Genomic DNA, 18930 nt, shown 5'->3' with positions numbered 1-18930 from the left:
TACACAAAACTAGTGCTGCAACGATTAATCGATTAACTTGAGTGATTCGATTAGAAAAATGCTTGGAAACAAATTTTGCTGCTTCGAGGATTCATTTAACTAGAGTGGTGTCGTAATGGTTTGTTTTTAAAGTGTTTGCATTTAGTTTTATTGATTTGAGTGGATACACTGTACTTTAGTGGCAACAGTGAATATGACATAACTCATCTAACGCTCCCTGTTAAGACAAGCATATTGTTGTAAATTTTTGTTGGAGCGAATATGATTGTTTATGGATTCGTAATATATTTTGTTGTGTTCGGACGATTTGTTAAGAGCATCGTTTAAAAATAATAATAGAAAAAAAATGTTAGCATTTTATAGCATTTAGGCTAGCGGACTTTTCCCATGCAAGTTAGCCAATTGATCTTTTGTTGTACTTCGATCCCCATTTACTATTTTTTAAGATCAGGGATTAATATTTATTGCAAAATGCAGTCATTGCTCTAATGAAAGTGCACTTCTGCATAGTTAGATTAATCAATTACAGTAATTTTCGGACTATAAACCGCTACTTTTTTCCTTTATTTTGAATCCTGCGGCTTATAGTCCAGTGCGGCTTATTTGTTAATTTATTTGGGTCAATAGGCAACACATGCCTCTAAGTATGCATCGCAGCATTACAGATGTAAATAACAATCATAACTCATGTTCTGTGCTAATTATTTATTCAGTTACAGTTCTAGTTGTTTCATTAATTCGTTGTTATGGTATTTTGTAACACTTTATTTGACAATCGCGTCATAAGACTATCATAAGACGGTCATATTTATGACATGACACTATCATGGGCATTACTGAATTCTTATGACAGATGTCATTAAGTGTCATCCGGCAAATTATGTTACTAAATCCAATTTATGTCCAGTTTGGATCTTTTACATCCATTCAAAAGTGAGATAATTTGCCGGATAACACTAAATGGCATCTGTTATAAGCATTCATTAATGCTCATGACTGTGTCATGTCATAGTTTTTATTGTATAATAACAGTCTTGTGGCGCCACTGTCAAATAAAGGGTTACCAAATACCATGACTAGCAATTAATGAAACAACTGGAACAGTAACCAAATTAATAATTAGCACAGAACATGAATTTTGGATTTATTTACATCTGTAGCGCTGCAATTCATGCTAGGAGGCATGTTGGACAACAACAGTGTTGACAGCAGGTGGCAGAAGAGGTTGACTGTCTCCCCCAAGGGAGCAGTGATGGCCAAATGAAGCTTCTTGAAGCAATAAAGCTTTGCAGCCAATTGGTTTAAAGCTTCATGGTGGTCCATTTGGTCTTATGACAGTCGTATGATGCTGCTGTCAAATAAAGCTTTAGCTGTTAATATCTTTTGGTGTGACTGTCCCATAATACAGTGAGGACAGGTGCGGTTTATACCCCAGTGCGGCTTATCTATGAACAAATGCCGTTTTCGTGTCACATTTGGTGGGTGGCGGCTTATAGTCAGGTGCGCCTTATAGTGCGAAAATTACTGTACTTACAGCAATCGATAACTGCAGCCCTACACAAAATTGCTTTTGGTAAAGAGTTTGGAAGGTGTTTTCGCGCAACGGTTTAACTTTGGTCTGAATGTAGCATATCTTTATGCTGTATGATGTTGGTTGGTGTCTCTCCTTTCTCCTATTTTTTTATGGTACTTCGATTCCATGGTAGTTGCTTTTCTTTCAGTTGGACCAGCATCGGTACAAGACCTTCTTCTTTGTGTCCACAATGTGTAAAAAGGAGGGCAAAAAAGGCAACAACACACAGACAAGCACTATGCACCAGCGAAGCAGAAACTGGTACTGGGGACTAAATGGTGGACGGGGAACAGGTGTTGTAAAGTTGAAACGTTGTATGTCAAGGACATTGTAAACCGAGGACTCCGTGTATTATAAAACCTTTAAGATTGTGTTGGATGCGGATTATCTCATAAAGAATGTGGGCCTTATTCTCTGCACGTCCATAAATTTCATGTAATCAAAGAAATATGAACCATCTCTCTGGTGCGGTTTCAGAAAACGGCTGTGCTGAATTGTCCGCAGAGTCCAGAAGCCCTGAAAAGGAAAGAGCACACAGGAGACACTTCAAGATTGAACTGTGTTGGAAATTGTCACAAAACCGAAACAGATTTAGGTCTAGGTAAGTAAATTTAAACTGTTTCAATTCACACTACCCAGCCATAATGTTTCAATCAGACAGAATTTAACAACTTCTTTCAAATAATATAATATGATTGAGAATGTATGAATGAATGAATGAATGAATGAATGAATGAGTTCTGGTTTTGTTGTGGTCACTAATAAAACAATTATCAAGCCTTAAATGGAAAAGTTAATTAGTGTATTTTTCTATTTTTTTTTTTTTTAATAGGGAGTTGGAGTTTCACTTAGATAGCACCTTTCCAACTTTAAGGCACTCAAAGCACTTTTGCACTATAGTGATACCTCTACATACAAATTCAATTCATTCCAGGACCTGGTTTGTAAGTCAAAATAGTCATATGTTGAGTGGGATTTTCCCATAATACATTATAATTCGATTAATTTGTTCCGCAGCCAAAAACCCTATCCTAACTAGATAGCGCAGGGTACAATTACAAATAACAATTAGCACTAGAGGTGGGAATCTTGGGGCACCTCACGATTCGATTACGATTCAGAGGCTACGATTCGAATATAAATCGATTATTGATGCACAACCCCCCCGTTCCATCGTCGTACATTAGTTACAAAAAGTACAAAAATCCTCTCAGGCTTAAATAAACTACTATTTCAGTATCAAGTTAACAATTCAAAACAGTAAATAAAATACTCAAGTCCCCATTCTGTATCAGCAGCTTTAAACTACATTCAATTAATTTAATGTTGTGAATCAACCGTTAATGCTGTTAAAATTGCTCCCGTTAGTCCATAATTTCCAATCAGTCTACTTTCGACATGTGAAAGTTTAAAAAATGTTTCATCATTTAATTATATTCAAGATTTTGCCCATTTAGGAGTATTTTAGATAAAATGGTAACTAGGTTTGCTCGTAAGGTTCACTACAACAGAGCCTTCCTGAGAAGTCTAGTGCATTAAGGTGGCGGCTGTTTACTAACGCCGGCGAGTGTCATTTCGCATGTTGTTCTCTATACATGTGCTAACGCCGCCGAGTCTGTCATTTCGCATCAAGTTCTATATACATGTGACTGTATCTACCGTACCATTATGTGGGCGTAGTTTGTAGCAACTGGGCGTTGTTTGTAGTGGCTGTCGGCTGTTTTTTAATCTATGGCCATGAGTTGTGGAATGTGGATGTTTAGCCTCGGCCCGTTCCTCATTGCATCCCGAAGACCGCGCTGACTGTGTTTTAGTTCCGATTTACTTAGCATATTCAAATAATCACAATATGGATGTTTGTGAATCGTTCTCAAATCCTCAGCGGCCGAATCGCAAATAATCTAAGAATCGGAAATTTCACAAACCTTTAATTACCACAGAGACACAATTGAATTTGTGAACTTCACAATTTGAAGTTCACTGGCTCCACTATCAAAACCACTGGCCCAGGTCAATACGTCAGTTATTGATGATAATAATCACGAAAAAGAACAATTTGCTTGAATAGCATTTTTTTTTAGGTAGATTTAATGAAAAGTGCAGCAAAACGGTGCAAAAACATGAATCTAATCCAAATAACCCTATTTCAATTCCATAATCACATCCATAATCACTCCAGGATAGTATATGTTTTGCGCTAAAATGATGTTTATAATTTTTATTATTCTTGTGTAACGTCAGTCATTACGTAATGTTTATATCACAGGTTTCATACTCGTTAACTTTTCTCTTACTTGTCTACATATGTAGGCAGTGATCTGCACACCTCACAATAAACCTTGTTTTTTGTCTCATTGTAACCGAGCCAATTCCAGCCTTTTCTTTTCATATTGAATTTCGCTTACCCTCATCTCCTCCTCAACTCTCTTCTTTGAGTGCCCCTCCCCCCCCCCGGTGCTTGGCAGGGTGCTGGGGGTTTCAGAAACATGTTGTCTTGTAGTATAACGTTAGGTAGGCACTGAGATAGTGACGATAAATCGGCAGCAGTATTCAGGTTGTGTGCGTTCACGCGGGAGCGGGCGAGCGAACGAGGTATGTTTACACCCCACAGAGAGCAACAGCTGGCTGAATAGACTAAGGTTGTCATTGATCGGGATAGCGTAACGTCATCAAAACACAGAACCACTGGGAAAAAATGTGTAATAAGATTTTTTTCTTTTAAATCAACACATTTTTTTTACTGGCCCAACCAGGCTAGTGGTTGGAGCATTCTGGTGGCACTGACGGGTTTAAAAGTATGTCCGGGCAACCGGGCTATTTATATCGTCGACCCCTGATTACAAATACTAAAACCGAATCGGAATAATAATAATATAATAAAAACAATGTAACAAATCAGGTTCTAATGTGGCGGTTGTGGTTAGCATGCTGTTCCTGAACGTGTGACTGACGAGCGAGTGAGAGAGGTGCGGAAGAGTGGGAAGTCTTTACTTTCTCTTATAATGTTGTTGTTGGCGTCGGCTACGGCGGACAGTAGCCGTGTTGTGTTACACAAGTTCTAAAACAAATGACGAAAAACCTCACAAAGCTGGCGACCTCCTTGCCGATCTTACAATAGTAATAAATCAAAAATGAAAAAGTGTTTTTATTTATTTATATTTATACTCAGGAAGCTGCAGCCAGTACAGAATGCTGCAGCCAGAGTCCTCACAAATACAAGGAAGCTGGACCACATTACACCGGTTTTGAAATCGCTACACTGGCTTCCAGTGAGTCAAAGGATAGACTATAAAATACTACTGCTCGCCTACAAAACACTTAATGGCCTTGGACCAAAATACATGCTTGATTTGTTAGACTCCTATTAGACATCTAGACCCCTAAGGTCGTCTGGAACCGGTCTCCTGCATGTTCCAAGAACAAGAACCAAGCAGGGTGAGGCAGCATTTAGTTATTCTGCTCCTCACCTCTGGAACAAGTTACCTGAACGTCTGAAGTATGCTCAAACTGTTAGCTCTTTTAAATCAGGGCTAAAAACGCTTTTGTTTAGCACTGCATATTCATAACTGTCTATATATTTCAATCTACTTGCTTTCTATTCCTCTTGTGCTTATCTCCATTGCTGATTTCAATTATTATCAGTAGTAGTAGTTTGTTTTGTTTTTATTCTATTTGTGATTAAATGCGATTTTTATGTATAATTTTATTTCCGATTTTGATTGTCTTGGTTTTTACGTTGTATTGATTTAAATGTGATTTTTATGATCTTCATGTGATGTAAAGCACTTTGAATTGCCTTGTGTTGAATTAAATTTGCCTTGCCTTGCCTTGTCACTTTAACTCATAGAGACTGAGGAACGGAGGTCGGAGGAGACAGCAGGTGGATTACAGGGCTCCAGACTGCTGCTAAATGGGGGCATTTCACTCGTAAAATTTGACAACGCAAGTAAATTTTTCCATCTACTTGCACCTGTGCAAGCAGGACTTTTGCAGATTTACATTTTTCATAAAACATTTTTCTTGAATTTTTTTGTAGCTGACAAACTTCTATTCCACACACTAATTGTTGGCTGCAATGTGCAAATAAATTGCTCAAGCATTGCATTTCTCAGTAATCTATTAAAAATGAGTGGAAATTTAAATATTGACAGGGTTCCTCCAGCTCATGGAAAGTTCAATTCGAGACTTATGTCTTATGTTGTTTGAGACCAACATGACAACAAAGCGAAATTGTGGGCGTGGGCAGGCACAACAGGACTTCAAGTACTATGACCTAATCGTTGCTAAAAGTCCCACCCAATCAATCGAAACAACATAGATTATCGGGAAGTGATATTACTTGATTTATCTGTTTTATTCTTACCACAAAATAAACATTTCTTGGAATAGACCTGCAAAGTCAAGATTCTTTGTTGAATTTCACCATTTTCACAGTCCCATTGTTTAGTTAAACTTGCAAGATTGCTCTCAGAAATCCTAGATGGGACGAGTTTTAAAAGTATTAGTATTTAACATGAAAAACAACAGGGCTCCAGACTGCATCCAATGGTTGCATTTTGCGACTAAAATTAGAGCCAGTATGAGTATTTTTTTCATCTACTCACACATGTGCGACCAGTAATGCAGTTTTTTTGTTGTCATCGTTGCTGACATACTCCTTCATGGTTAAATCCACTAGTTGGTGGTAATGTAACAAAGGTTTTACCAAGGGAAAATACAACAGAAGAAAAAGGTGGGCGATGTGTGGAGCAAGTCAGTGGCTCAATAACCGGGAGGCGATGAGCGATGGCGAAATGCGAAAGTCATCGCCGTTGAGCTGAAAGCCAACAAACGGAGCGCGATGCGACTGCAGCGGCAAGCGATAGCGACACGCCCCGCCTTCTGCCTGTGCATCATCGCTCGTCTCATATTAGCCATGAATTTGGAGGGCATTTTAACATTTCTTTTCTGAGCGGCAACAACTTTCCAAACTGTTGCTTTTTTATTTATGTCCTGAAAATCATGCCGAGAGGTATCAAAGTATGTGCTGGTCGCACATTGCTAAAATCATACGCTCCTCCAGGTTGACAAAGTGTGGCGTGTGGATGTGAATTTCCAGGTCACCCAGTGTCTTCGCAGTTGATTTGTCAATCAATATTTTTTATTATTTTATCATTTTATTTCATTTTTATCGTTTTAACTTAATTTCTAAGTAGTATACCGATAGAAAATTTGAGCGTTTGTAGTTTTTTTGCATTTATTATATAAGTATTTATCGGTTAAACAGTGAAAATTAGAGGAAAACTTTGAATGTCGATCTACAGTGTGCACCCCTGAATCTTCTGCTTCCGCCCCTAAAATTTTTAAAAGGGGGCCACTGTGCTCAATGTAAAAAAATGTTATGTCTGGAGCCCTGGATTGGAGGAGTTACATTTGCTTGTGGACTGTTGAAATTATAGCCAAACTGCGGCCATATTGTCGAGCCAGTTCACTCACACACACGCACACGCACACACACACACACACACACACACACACACACACACACACCACGCTCATATTTTTCCATCATTTCCTTCTTAATTTCAAGGGTAAGCGTCACCTTTTTCCTTTTCTCACAACCTACACTAACCTTCTTGGGACCCAACATGATTTCTCTCACAAGAAAATCTGCCGTGCGTCCATCTTGCGGGAAAACAAAGAAATTGCGACGCTTTCATAAATTGTTATATCTTGAGCATGTCGTCATATGTACAGACAAATTTTACGTCGGATGTCGAAAGGGTCATATGTCGGGGAACCACTGTATACTCATCTACCTACTGGTAGGTGACGCGGCGCCAGGAGCAAAGTGGTCAGTATCTTGCTCCAGGATACTTAAATGAGGTCATCAGGGTGAGAATCAAACCCACAACCTCTGGGTTGGGGAACGACTACTCTCAATTGTCTTGGATGTCAGTCATTGTAGATAGAACAAACATTTTGTAACCATGATGTTTGATTGATCACTCACAGAAGAGCATGTCATCTAGCGTAGAGATGCAGTGCAGAATGCACCTCTTCTCCACTGCTACTGCTGGCTCCCGACTTGACTGGAAGCCCAAACCAATTAGTCCACCCAAGATAGCTATGAAAAAAAAAAAAGGTTGAAATAATGCACTGTAGAAACATTGCAATAAATAACAAAAAATCTTTTGCGGTATGTCTTTCATACCATACAAGCAACCGTACCATATTTTTCGGACTATGAGTATAAATCGCACCCGTGGCCAAACTATAAAAAAAATAATAAGCAACTTATAGTTTGAAAAATTTGGTATATTTCATTTTCGAATAAAAGAGTCGAACTGACCTCTCACAAACTCCGCCTACTAAACGACCGTCGACCACTCATAAGTCTCAGAGACCGTATTTAAGTGAGCACACTCTGAGCAACTGTTGGATGGCCCATTGTTGAATTAATTGATTTGGTTGTTTTGAGGACTGCCGTAAAATTTTAGGGGAAGAAGAACAAAAGGATCAACAAGTTGCAGATGTCCAAAATGATTAAGTACCTATAATACGGTTCTTTCTCTCCCATGCTTGACATACGGTGTCTCTCCGTGCTAAATGTCTCCAAAATAAATAACCACATATACTGTATGTGTGCTCTAAGGTCAAGTAAGCTAAATTATTACAGGGGCTAACTAGTGAGCTACTTGCCTGAAATTCTTCAGTAAAGGCAAGAACATTCTTAAAACTGGATATCCAAGTTGTAGTTCCTGTTATCGGATATTATGTCTTACTAGGATGTAGTTATATATAATATATACATATACACGCACCGGCCACTTTATTAGGTACACCTGTCTAACTGCTCGTTAACCATAATTTCTAATCAGCTAATTACATGGCGGCAACTCTGTGCATTTAGGCATTTACACATCGTTTAAGACAATCTCCTGCAGTTCAAACAAAGCATCAGTATGGGGAAGAAAGGTGATTTGAGTGACTTTGAACGTGGCATGGTTGTTGGTGCCAGAAGGGCTGGTCTGAGTATTTCAGAAACTGCTGATCTACTGGGATTTTCACGCACAACCATCTCTAGGGTTTACAGAGAATGGTCCGAAAAAGAAAAAATATCCAGTGAGCGGCAGTTCTGTGGGCGGAAATGCCTGGTTGAAGCCAGAGGTCAGAGGAGAATGGCCGGACTGGTTCGAGCTGAAAGAAAGGCAACAGTGACTCAAATAACCACCCGTTACAACCAAGGTCTTTCAGCAGGATAATGCGCCATGTCATAAAGCTGGAATCATCTCAGACTTGTTGCACCTAGTTGAATCTATGCCACGAAGAATTGAGGCAGTTCTGAAGGCAAAAGGGGGTCCAACCCGTTACTAGCATGGTGTACCTAATAAAGTGGCCGGTGAGTATATACATATATATATATATATATATATATTAGGGCTGTCAAAATTATCGCGTTAACGGGCGTCAATTTTTTTAATTAATCACGTTAAAATATTTGACGCAATTAACGCATACACTAAATGACCCGCACGCACATTGCCTCCAACAGATTACAATGAGGCCGTTTATGGACATTAAGAGTGAAGAGAATGCCACCGGCCGCTTGGGGGCAGCGCCGTTCCATACTCATGTTATTTCTTCTAAACGTGGGAGAATTAGTAGTTGTGAGATGTTTATGCTGTATTCATAATGCAATGCAAATTGCTATTTGTGCTCCACACATATTTCGGTAAGTTTTCTTTCTTTTAGTGGCAATTATGTGTCTCTTGTTGTATTTTGGGTAAGATATATACAGATATATGTTATACAGTAAAGGCGAGTGGACACAGGCGTTCTTTGGACCGCGCCGTTTATTGGCATAAGCTTCTCCTTCACAAAAAACATAAGTATCGTTTAGTGAAAGCACAACAAAAATAATATTCCTATCTCTCCCCAAAAAAATAATGTTCACAAAAAGAAAAGCACTTCAGTCTATAGTAATGAGGCCCTATTCTGACACACAGTTAAACAACAATGCAAAATGAACTGGCATTCCAAATAAAAATAGCTATGCAATTTTTATAAGTAAAACTTAGACTTTGGTCACTCTATTTTTATTATTGTTATTTTTATTCTTATTATTATTATATCAACTCTACTTTTGATTGAAATTTTTACAAATTTTATTAAAAGAAAAACATGAAGAGGGGTTTTAATATAAAATTACTATAACTTGTAACTATAACAACTATCTTTTAAGAACTACAAGTCTTTCTATCCGTAGATCACTTTAACAGAAAGAATGTTAATAATGGCATTTGTGGATTATTGTTACAATAAACAAATACAGTACTTATGTGCAATATGTTGTATGTATATATCCGTCGTGTGTCTTATCTTTCCATTCCAACAATAATTTACAGAAAAATATGGCATATTTTAGAGATAGAGTTTGAATTGCGATTAATTACGATTAATTCATTTTTAAACTGTAATTAACGCGATTAAAAATTTTAATCTTTTGACAGCCCTAACATATATATATATATATATATATATATATATATATATATATATATATATACACATATATGCATATGTATATATACATATTGATATACATCAAATACTTGTTCTCCCCACTGTATATAGCTGTTTCATTAGCTGAAGTTAGTTAACTTCAATTTCTCAGTACACAAATCAGAAAAAGTCCTGTTCATTCAAATAAAAAAAAAAGTGCTACTGATTGACATTTTTTATTCTTGTGGGCAGAGCGCTGAGATAAAATGTTTCAATGACTCATTTATTTTCTTTAAACAAACTAAACACTAAAATCGAATAAGCAGGAGGCTGACTGTAATGAATCAGTTTACTTTATCAGTCGTTTATAGCACACTCGTATGACAATTTACAGTTTGTGTTGAAAGGAGACTAAGCTGTTATGTGAATTGGTTTATATGTGGGGTTCCTATTAAAAAGAAATTAGACAACTTTAATATTTAACAGTAACTCAACTGCTAATATGCTTCTTCAAAACACAATACAAACTAGCTTAGAGCTCCGTGCTAAGTAGTAATGTTTCATCAACAAAGAAAAAAAAAAATACAATTGGCTTCATTTAGTCCCCCCTCTGATAGAGGCATACTGGATTTTACACCACAAAAGACAATCTACCCAACATGAGTGTACCAGTGTACTCTGTCACTAATCACTACCGCACGCGCGTAGCCTCACACTACACACATATAAGGACTGAAACGGGACTGCTCATAGCTGCCAGCAAAAATCAATGATCAAATTCGTTGGCAACAAATTTATTAATCGATTATTTGTTGTAGCCTTAATCATATCAAACGCCTTGAACTTATTTTGTTTTCATGTAACATTTTGTGAAAGGAAACCTTACTATCCCAACCCGTTGCTCTAAGTCAGTGGTTCTTAACCTTGCTAAAGGTACCGAACCCCATGAGTTTCACACGTGCATTAACCGAACCCTGTGGAATTAGAAAAATAATAATAATAATAATAAAAAAAATAGTGTATTTAGCTTTGGATTAAATATATATGTTGATTTTTTTTTTCTTTTTGTAACATGGTCACCACCTGACACCTTGCTTGGTATTGGGTCACGTTCACCATGGCGCCATTTGTGAAAAGGGGGCGTTAAACCTAGGCTTATTGGACCTTTTAGTTTTCAAATATGTTTGTGTGTCACTGCACCGTCTAGCTGCGGGAAATTGCATTATAATAGACGGGCGGTTTTATTTCAAATACAAAAACTCCAACACACACTGTAAGTGAAATAGAACGCTGTCTTTGTAGTAGCCTAGTAGTAGTACGTAAACTATCCAGCATGCGTGTGTACTGCCATTGTGCACACCTTGTATGGAGAAAACGCGCAGGTTCGGATGGGAAAAACTAAGAAAGATCCACAGCACCCCCTGCAGTGAGTGACTTCCAGAGCCCCTGTGTACATCCTCATACCAAGTGAGAGTCAACCTTCCACTGAGTAAAGCAGTTTCTCGAGGACTAGCAGTTGAAAGAATTGGAATAAAGCCTGTAAATTGGGGACTAACCAGACCAAAACCTGGTCGAAAACGCCACTTTGCCTAGATTTAAGCGTCCTGCGTGTCTTAACCTTCACCGAACCCCTTGGACTTACTCACCAAACCCCTGGGGTTCGATCGACCCCAGGTTTAGAACCATTGTTCTAAGTGTTGAATCTGTACAGTATGGTTTTGCCTCGATAGCTTGCTACAATGATTTTATATTTTCTTCACATTTGTACATCGCACAGTGTTCTAGTTTTAGTTTGTTCAGTCTATATTCGGAGTACTATATCCCATTTTGTGCGGTATTACTGTTTTTGTAATTGAATTTTTGGTACCAACCGTAAAAAGCACATACGTAAAAGCAAGTGTATGCTGCCATTTTTCTTGAACGGTTTTATCCTGTTTTTATTGGCATATCAAGTTTTTAGCGCACTTATTTTGGTTTCACTTCATCGGGCATGGGGTTCTGCTGTGTTGTAAGCATTTGTCATGTTTATAGTTTTAACAATTGATACAGTAAAGAATATATTTTTTTAGAGAAATGTCAATTTAATCACTATCAGACTTTCAATGGTTGTCTATTCCACTCCAGTATTCCCGACAGTGTTGGTTTCGTCAACAATGACGACAACGAAAATATTCCGTCAGTGAACACTTTTTTTACGACGACGATGAGACCATAATGAGCCAAAAATGTGTTTTGGGTAGGGGTGTAACGGTACACAAAAATCTCGGTTTGGTAGGTACAGTACCTCGGTTTTGAGGTCACGGTTCGGTTTATTGTCGGTACAGTAAGAAAACAAAATGCAAAATATAAATGTGCTACATGTTTATTACACACCTTTGTGCTTTCAACAATAGGAACATTAGCCTATACAAAGCTAGAATTCTGCTCAAAAAGTAGCGGGTATTTAAAGATAATCCAACAACAATTTGCCTTTCAACCCCGCGTATTGGTCAGCTTTCTTTCTGAAAGAAAGAAGGAAAAAAGAAGTCTTGTGCTAAAGAGAAAAGCAATCCCAATGACAAAGATTTTAACATGTATTTTACAAATTAAATGACTCAATGAATAATTTTTTTTTTCTCATGAACGGTTTTCAAAAGCTTCATTGGTGGATTTTCTCAAGTTAAAGCGCCACACAGAAATTAATACATTTAATTGTGTAAGCAGGATGTGTGTATTATTCTTATTATTTAATTACAGGCGTTTTAGCTCATTTCAATTTATTTAAATGCGCTATTATTTATTTTATTATGTGTTTATATTTTACAAATGTGATGTAGTATTCATTTATATTGTATATTTTATGTTGTATAACTTTAGTTCCTATGTGAATATTAGTTCCTACTTGTTTTGTTGTAGTAGGAGGGTTTTGTATTGAACACGGGGCCGTGTTGGTTATTATTATAGCAGAGAGACAGCAGTAAATCAACAAAGACAAGTGACCGTCCACCAAACATGACGCCAAGAGTGCAGCGCAGAACACTCAGAAAAGTATAAAAGAACCCCAGAGTGTCTGCTTAAGACTTACAGAAATCACTGGCACAGTCCAATATCTCTGCAGACATCAACTATATGTAAAACTATGGCCAAGAATGGTGTTCATGGCAGGACTCCATGGAGGAAGCCACTGCTGTCTATAAAAACATTGTTGCTTGTTTAATGTTCGCAAAAAGGCTCTTTGATACTCCACAGAAGTTTGGGGACCGATGAAACCAAAGTTGAATTGTTTGGGGGTAACACACAACGTCATGTGTGGAGGAAAAATGGAACAGCTAACCAACATCAACACCTCATCCCCACCGTGGAGAATGGTGGAGGGAGCATCATGATTTGGGGCTGTTTTGCTACCTCCGGGCCTGGACAACTTGTAATCATTAATGGAAGAATGAATTCAAAAGTTTATCAGGATGTTTTGCAGGAAAACCTGAGGTCGTCTGTCAGACAGTTGAAACTAGAAAGAGGAGAAGTAAATTAACTTCAGAATGGTTTCAGAAGAACAAAATACTGTACATGTTGAACAGACTTGAACCCCATTGAGATGCTGTGGCATGACCTAAAGACAGCGATTCATGCCTGACATCCTAGGAATCTGACTGAACTACAGCAGTTTTGTAGAGATGAATTGGCCAAAATTAGTCCTGATCGATGTGCCAGACTGATCTGTCTGCAGCTACAGGAAGCGTCTGGTTGAAGTTACTGCTGCCAAAGAGGGTGGGGGCCACAAAATATTAAATGTTCACTTACTTATTTTCCCCCTTCTGTCATTGTATACATACTATCCTCATTAAAATATGAAAACCTATAAATGTTTGGGTGGTTTTGGTTAAACCAGACACTTCTTTCATCTGTGTGATTTTGACAAAGATCAGATAACATTTGATGGTGATTTTATGCAGAAATGTGAGAAATTCCCAAAGGTTCAGATACTTTTTCATACTACTGTAGTTAGCCTTCATCGTAGCAGTGTCTGGTTGTGTCACTCGTGACGTGCTGCACCCCCCCACCCCCCACCCCAACTCACCAGTGTGTCTCCAGGAGGGCTTGCACACATGGTGATATTTGTTTTCTTGGCCATAGAGAATATGCAATATTGCTTTAGCCTTTAACTTTCTGTACTGAGTTATCATCAAACATTAAATGTAACTCGTAGCGTTAGCACAGCATCCGCAGTCACGTTAGCGTTAGGCTAACATTAACGGCAAGCATCCTCTTAAACTCTCGGGCAACTTTTTTTTTTTGGTATTTACAGTTCGTGGCGTCCATGTAGGTATAATTAAATAAAATTGAAAATATTGTACTGCTTTCCTGTTAAGTGCCTAATAACACCAAGTTGGCGTTGTCCTTGTAGATAGACAGTTATACACTACAACAGGTGCTCATCTATCAATGTTCATTTGAAATAGTTGAAAACAGTCATTTTATTTTGGGAGTAAAAGCAGACGAACTTTTTTTAGTAAACGTCAACAAAAACCAGATGAAAACAAACACATTTTGAGATGGCTAAAATATGACTAAGACTAATAAGTATTATCGTGCAAAAGACCAAGATTAGGATGAAAATTAAAAGGGGTGCCAAAAACAACACTGATTCCTGATTTAAATGCAGTCACTAAAATATCTACTGAACTGATCAGCAACTACACAGTAAGGAGAATGGTAGGGGCAAAAAACTTGAGAGCATAACAAACTGGGCTGAACCAGTTTGGTATATTGGCATTAGCACGAATTTTGGCATAAGCACGTGTCTCTCAAAAACACAAAAATCCAGTGCGATACCAGGGTGTCCTTACTTGACAATACTTCCTTTTGAGTTTTAGTGGCATCTATCTCATCCTTAGGAGGTGTCCAACTGCACAGAGCCTTCAGCTGTGGCACCAACCACAACCTCACCCCTTCATCACTAAGAAAGCAATGGACGAAAAAAGGATAGAAACAGAGAAGAAGACCTGATTAATTATTGGATGCATTCATCAAAGCCTGGACTGATGGATGTACAGTACAATGATCCCTCATTTTGTGGACCGGAACCCCCCCACGTAACCGCCAAGAAAGATTGGCTTACCCCCAAATCAATCAGTCAATCAATCAAGCAGATAAAAAGATCAATGTAAACAGGGAGTTTCGTTTTGCCTGCTATTGCAGCATGTGTTAGTGTTCGTTCAACTTGAGTTTTGCGTGTGTGCGTAAACCGCATGTTGTAACTGTTGTGACATGATGTAAACTACCAACATATTTTACCGTTATGGATAATTTTTCACTCTGTGAAACAGCACAGTCTGAGGAGTGCTAGTATTAAAATTGTTACACTAAAAGCAAGAGTTATTGTGAGCTGTGATGTGACTACTGCGCAGGCGTACATTTCAATGATAATGCTTAAACATTGTTTTTGTGCAGCACTAATTGAAACACAACAATAATTGAAGAATGATGTGAAAAATAAACAGGAAAAAAACGGACTGATACGACTAAACTGTAACCATATAGGAACAACCTTTAAAATATATTATATTCATTGCGTTTAGATGAGCAGAATTAGCTAAACTATAATAATTAAATTTTTACAATTGTTCTCAAAGTGTCTGAAAATGGACAACAATGTCAATGCAAAGAAATATACAGTATATATGAAGTCCTTACCTTTCTATAATATCTTTTAATTCAAGGACATTGTGAATCTGAAACAGGTACACCACATGCAGATTTGGTAGTTTCTGTAAACACACAACCTGAATTATTTCATGTATGACCTACCACACATTCATTAAGCTTGAATACCTGTTAATACTAGAAATTCACCAAATTTTCAAACTTTAAAAATTTCTGGCTGAAACGTGACTAAAAGTGTTGTTTTAGTCTTTGGTCCGAGACGCTTTTTACACATGGACAATAAAATAATTACCAGTCCATTAAATGAAGCAACATTTTTAAGACAAAATTGTGCAATTCTGCAAAGGAATCCGTACCACTAACATGACTAAATATTATAAACTGTCTGATAACATCAATGACATTTTGTCACATTTAACACATAGTGTGAATATTTCAGTCTCATTTTTGCTGTCTTATATATACATCTTATTATGCCAGAGAATGCAGCAAGACAAAAAAAAGCTTTTAGATAAAAGACAGAAAGAAGTGATACATAAAATTTGATACCACATGCGACCAAATTAGGGCTTCAACTAAAAATTATTTTACAATAGATTAATCTGACGATTAATTGATTAATCAGATAAATGTCACTTTTTCAATTACGTCCCCAATTTAATTTGAAGTTGTTTTAAGTAACAAAGACAAAATAGATGACTATTTCCTTCAAAAATAATATTTTATTAAAGCTTCCTGACTTAACTGTAGTCTACAACTGCACCGTTTTCAGTACATAAAAGTTAAAGATTTTAATAAAGGTTCTGAGTACAATCCAAATCCAATTTTAAAGCACACCCTCTTGTTTGACAATTTAGTTTGAAAGGGAGTTTGTGTTGAAAGGAGACTGTTATATGAGTGGGTATATGTGTGTGGCTTCTTTATTAAAAAAATAAATAAATAAATGAGACAACTTTAATATTTAACAGTAACTGAAGTGCTAATATTCTTCTCCGAAAAACAATACAAAGCAGACACTTAAGACACTAATTAGCATCATCGCTAAGTCGCTTTAGCACTATGTGCCACACTGCTGGCCAAAAGTATTGGCGCCCCTGGAATTTCGTCAGATAATGCTCAATTTCGCCCAGAAAATGATTGCAATTACAAATGCTTTGGTAGTAATATCTTCATTTATTTTGCGAGAAAACACAAAAGAGAATGGGACAAAAAAAATAAATCATTATCATTTTACACAAAACTCCTAAAATGGACCGGACAAAAGTATTGGCACCCTTTGAAAAATCATGTCATGCTTCTCTAATTTGTGTAATTAACAGCACCTGTTACTTACCTGTGGCAATCACTAAATCACACTTGCAGCCAGTTAAAATGGAATAAATTTACTTAACCTCTGTCCGTTGTCCTTGTGTGCACCGCATCAAGCATGGAGAAAAAAAAGAAGACCAAAGAACTGTCTGAGGTCTTGAGAAGCAAAATAGTGTGGAAGCATGGGCTATCTCAAGGCTGCAAGTCCATCTCCAAAGACCTGAATGCTCCTGTGTCTACCCTGCACAGTGTCATCAATAAGTGTAAAGCCCATGGCACTGTGGCTAACCTCCCTAGATGTGGACGGAAAAGAAAAATTGACGAGAGATTTCAATGAAAAATTGTTCGGATGGTGGATAAAGAACCTCGACTAGTTCAAGCTGTCCTGCAGTCTGAGGGTACAACAGTGTCAACCCGTACTATCCGTCTGCGTCTGAATGAAAAGGGACTCTATGGTAGGATACTTTGGAAGACCCCACTTCTGACCCAGAGACATAAAAAAAGCCAGGTTGGAGTTTGCCAAAACTTACCTGAGAAAGCCAAAAACGTTTTGGAAGAATGTTCTCTGGTCAGATGAGACAAAAGTAGAGCTTTTTGGGAAAAGGCATCAAAAAAGTTTTAGAGTTTACAGGTGAAAAAAACGAGGCCTTCAAAGAAAAAAACACAATCAAACCACAGTCAAACAGGGCTGCGGTTCCCTAATGTTTTGGGGTCGCTTTGCTAACTCTGGCACTGGACTGCTTGACTGTGTGCATGGCATTATGAAGTCTGAAGACGACCAACAAATTTTGCAGCAATAATGTAGGGCCCGGTGTGAGAAAGCTGGGTCTCCCTCAGAGGTCATGGGTATTCCAGCAGGACAATGACCCAAAACAAACTTGAAAAAGCACTAAAAAAGGTTTGAGAGAAAGGACTGGAGACTCAAAGTGGCCAGCAATGAGTCCAGACCTGAATCCTATAGAACACCAGTGGAGAGATCTAAAAATGGCACCCTTCAAATCTCACAGACCTGGTGCAATTGGCCAAAGAAGAATGGTCTAAAATTCCAGCAGAGCATTGTAAGAAACTCATTGATGGATACCGGAAGCAATTGTTCGCAGTTATTTTGTCTAAAGGTTGTGCTACCAAGTATTAGGCTGAGGGTGCCGATACTTTTGTCCAGCCCATTTTTGTAGTTTTGTGTAAAATAATAATAATTTTTTTCCCATTGTCTTTTGTGTTTTTTCATTGCAAGCAAAATAAATGAAGCTATTACTACCAAAGCATTTGTAATTGCCAATACTTTTGGCCAGCAGTGTAAGTAGTAACGCCGCTTCAACAAAGTATACAAAAAATACAATCGGCTTTTTCCTCACCACTGATAGAGGCACAACAATACAAAAGACAATCTCAACAAAGTATACAAAAAATACAATCGGCTTTTTCCTCACCACTGATAGAGGCACAACAATACAAAAGACAATCTAACTCGCGACACCGATTTTAATCTATTTAATCAATTAGTTGTTGCAGCCTTAATTACTCGAAAGAGCGTATTTCAACCTTCCCCAGTTTTTACTTGGCACCGTCAAACCAAAGAAAACCGGAGATATGATTGTTTTACATTCATGGGAGGAAATATGTTTTCTCTCACTGGAGGGGCACTCATGGTCTTGGTACAGGTGTCGTTTCATTTTTCTAGTTTGACTTTGATGATTTGTATTTTTTGGCCTATTATAGTAATTTAGTAAGTTATGGTACTGTATAACAATAAAAATTCATATACTGCTGCATAGACTAATTATTATATTTTTCGTACCATGCATGCATTTTGAAACGTTGTGAAAAAAATCAATGGGAGAAATTAGCCGCTACTGCATTGGCATCATAGTTTGCAATATTTACGTGCAATAAATGCTAACTTTACGGGTTTTTTTTTTTTT

At 37.6% G+C, this 18930-nt stretch overlaps 2 protein-coding genes across 7 annotated transcripts in view; one reads left to right on the top strand and one right to left on the bottom strand.

The window, feature by feature from the left end:
- Nucleotides 1-15402, top strand: part of LOC130915871 (uncharacterized) — an 83574-nt gene extending 68172 nt beyond the window's left edge. For 3 of the 5 annotated variants that reach the window (XR_009063187.1, XR_009063189.1, XM_057836038.1), the window contains 2 exons: nt 2051-2174; nt 5421-5893. Coding sequence is in view for 2 of the 5 variants with exons in the window: in XM_057836038.1 (XP_057692021.1) it covers nt 2051-2174; nt 5421-5427 (131 nt within the window). In the remaining 3 variants the exon portion in view is untranslated. Of the gene's footprint in view, nt 1-2050; nt 2175-4742; nt 5303-5420; nt 5894-14931 lie in introns of those variants that run through there. The other 2 variants (XR_009063188.1, XM_057836037.1) reach the window with 2 other exon arrangements.
- The window catches only part of LOC130915870 (Fanconi anemia group A protein), a 129452-nt gene that overhangs the window by 97088 nt on the left and 13434 nt on the right, over nt 1-18930 (bottom strand). For both annotated transcript variants that reach the window (XM_057836035.1, XM_057836036.1), the window contains exons 6-9: nt 15731-15804; nt 14884-14993; nt 7566-7679; nt 2029-2089 (exon numbers count right to left, since the gene is read on the bottom strand). In XM_057836035.1, the coding sequence (XP_057692018.1) occupies nt 2029-2089; nt 7566-7679; nt 14884-14993; nt 15731-15804 (359 nt within the window). The remainder of the gene's footprint in view (nt 1-2028; nt 2090-7565; nt 7680-14883; nt 14994-15730; nt 15805-18930) is intronic.

The sequence above is a fragment of the Corythoichthys intestinalis genome, chromosome 5 (assembly GCF_030265065.1).
Source record: "Corythoichthys intestinalis isolate RoL2023-P3 chromosome 5, ASM3026506v1, whole genome shotgun sequence".
NCBI lineage: Eukaryota > Metazoa > Chordata > Actinopteri > Syngnathiformes > Syngnathidae > Corythoichthys > Corythoichthys intestinalis.
This window is presented reverse-complemented; position numbering and strand designations above follow the sequence as displayed.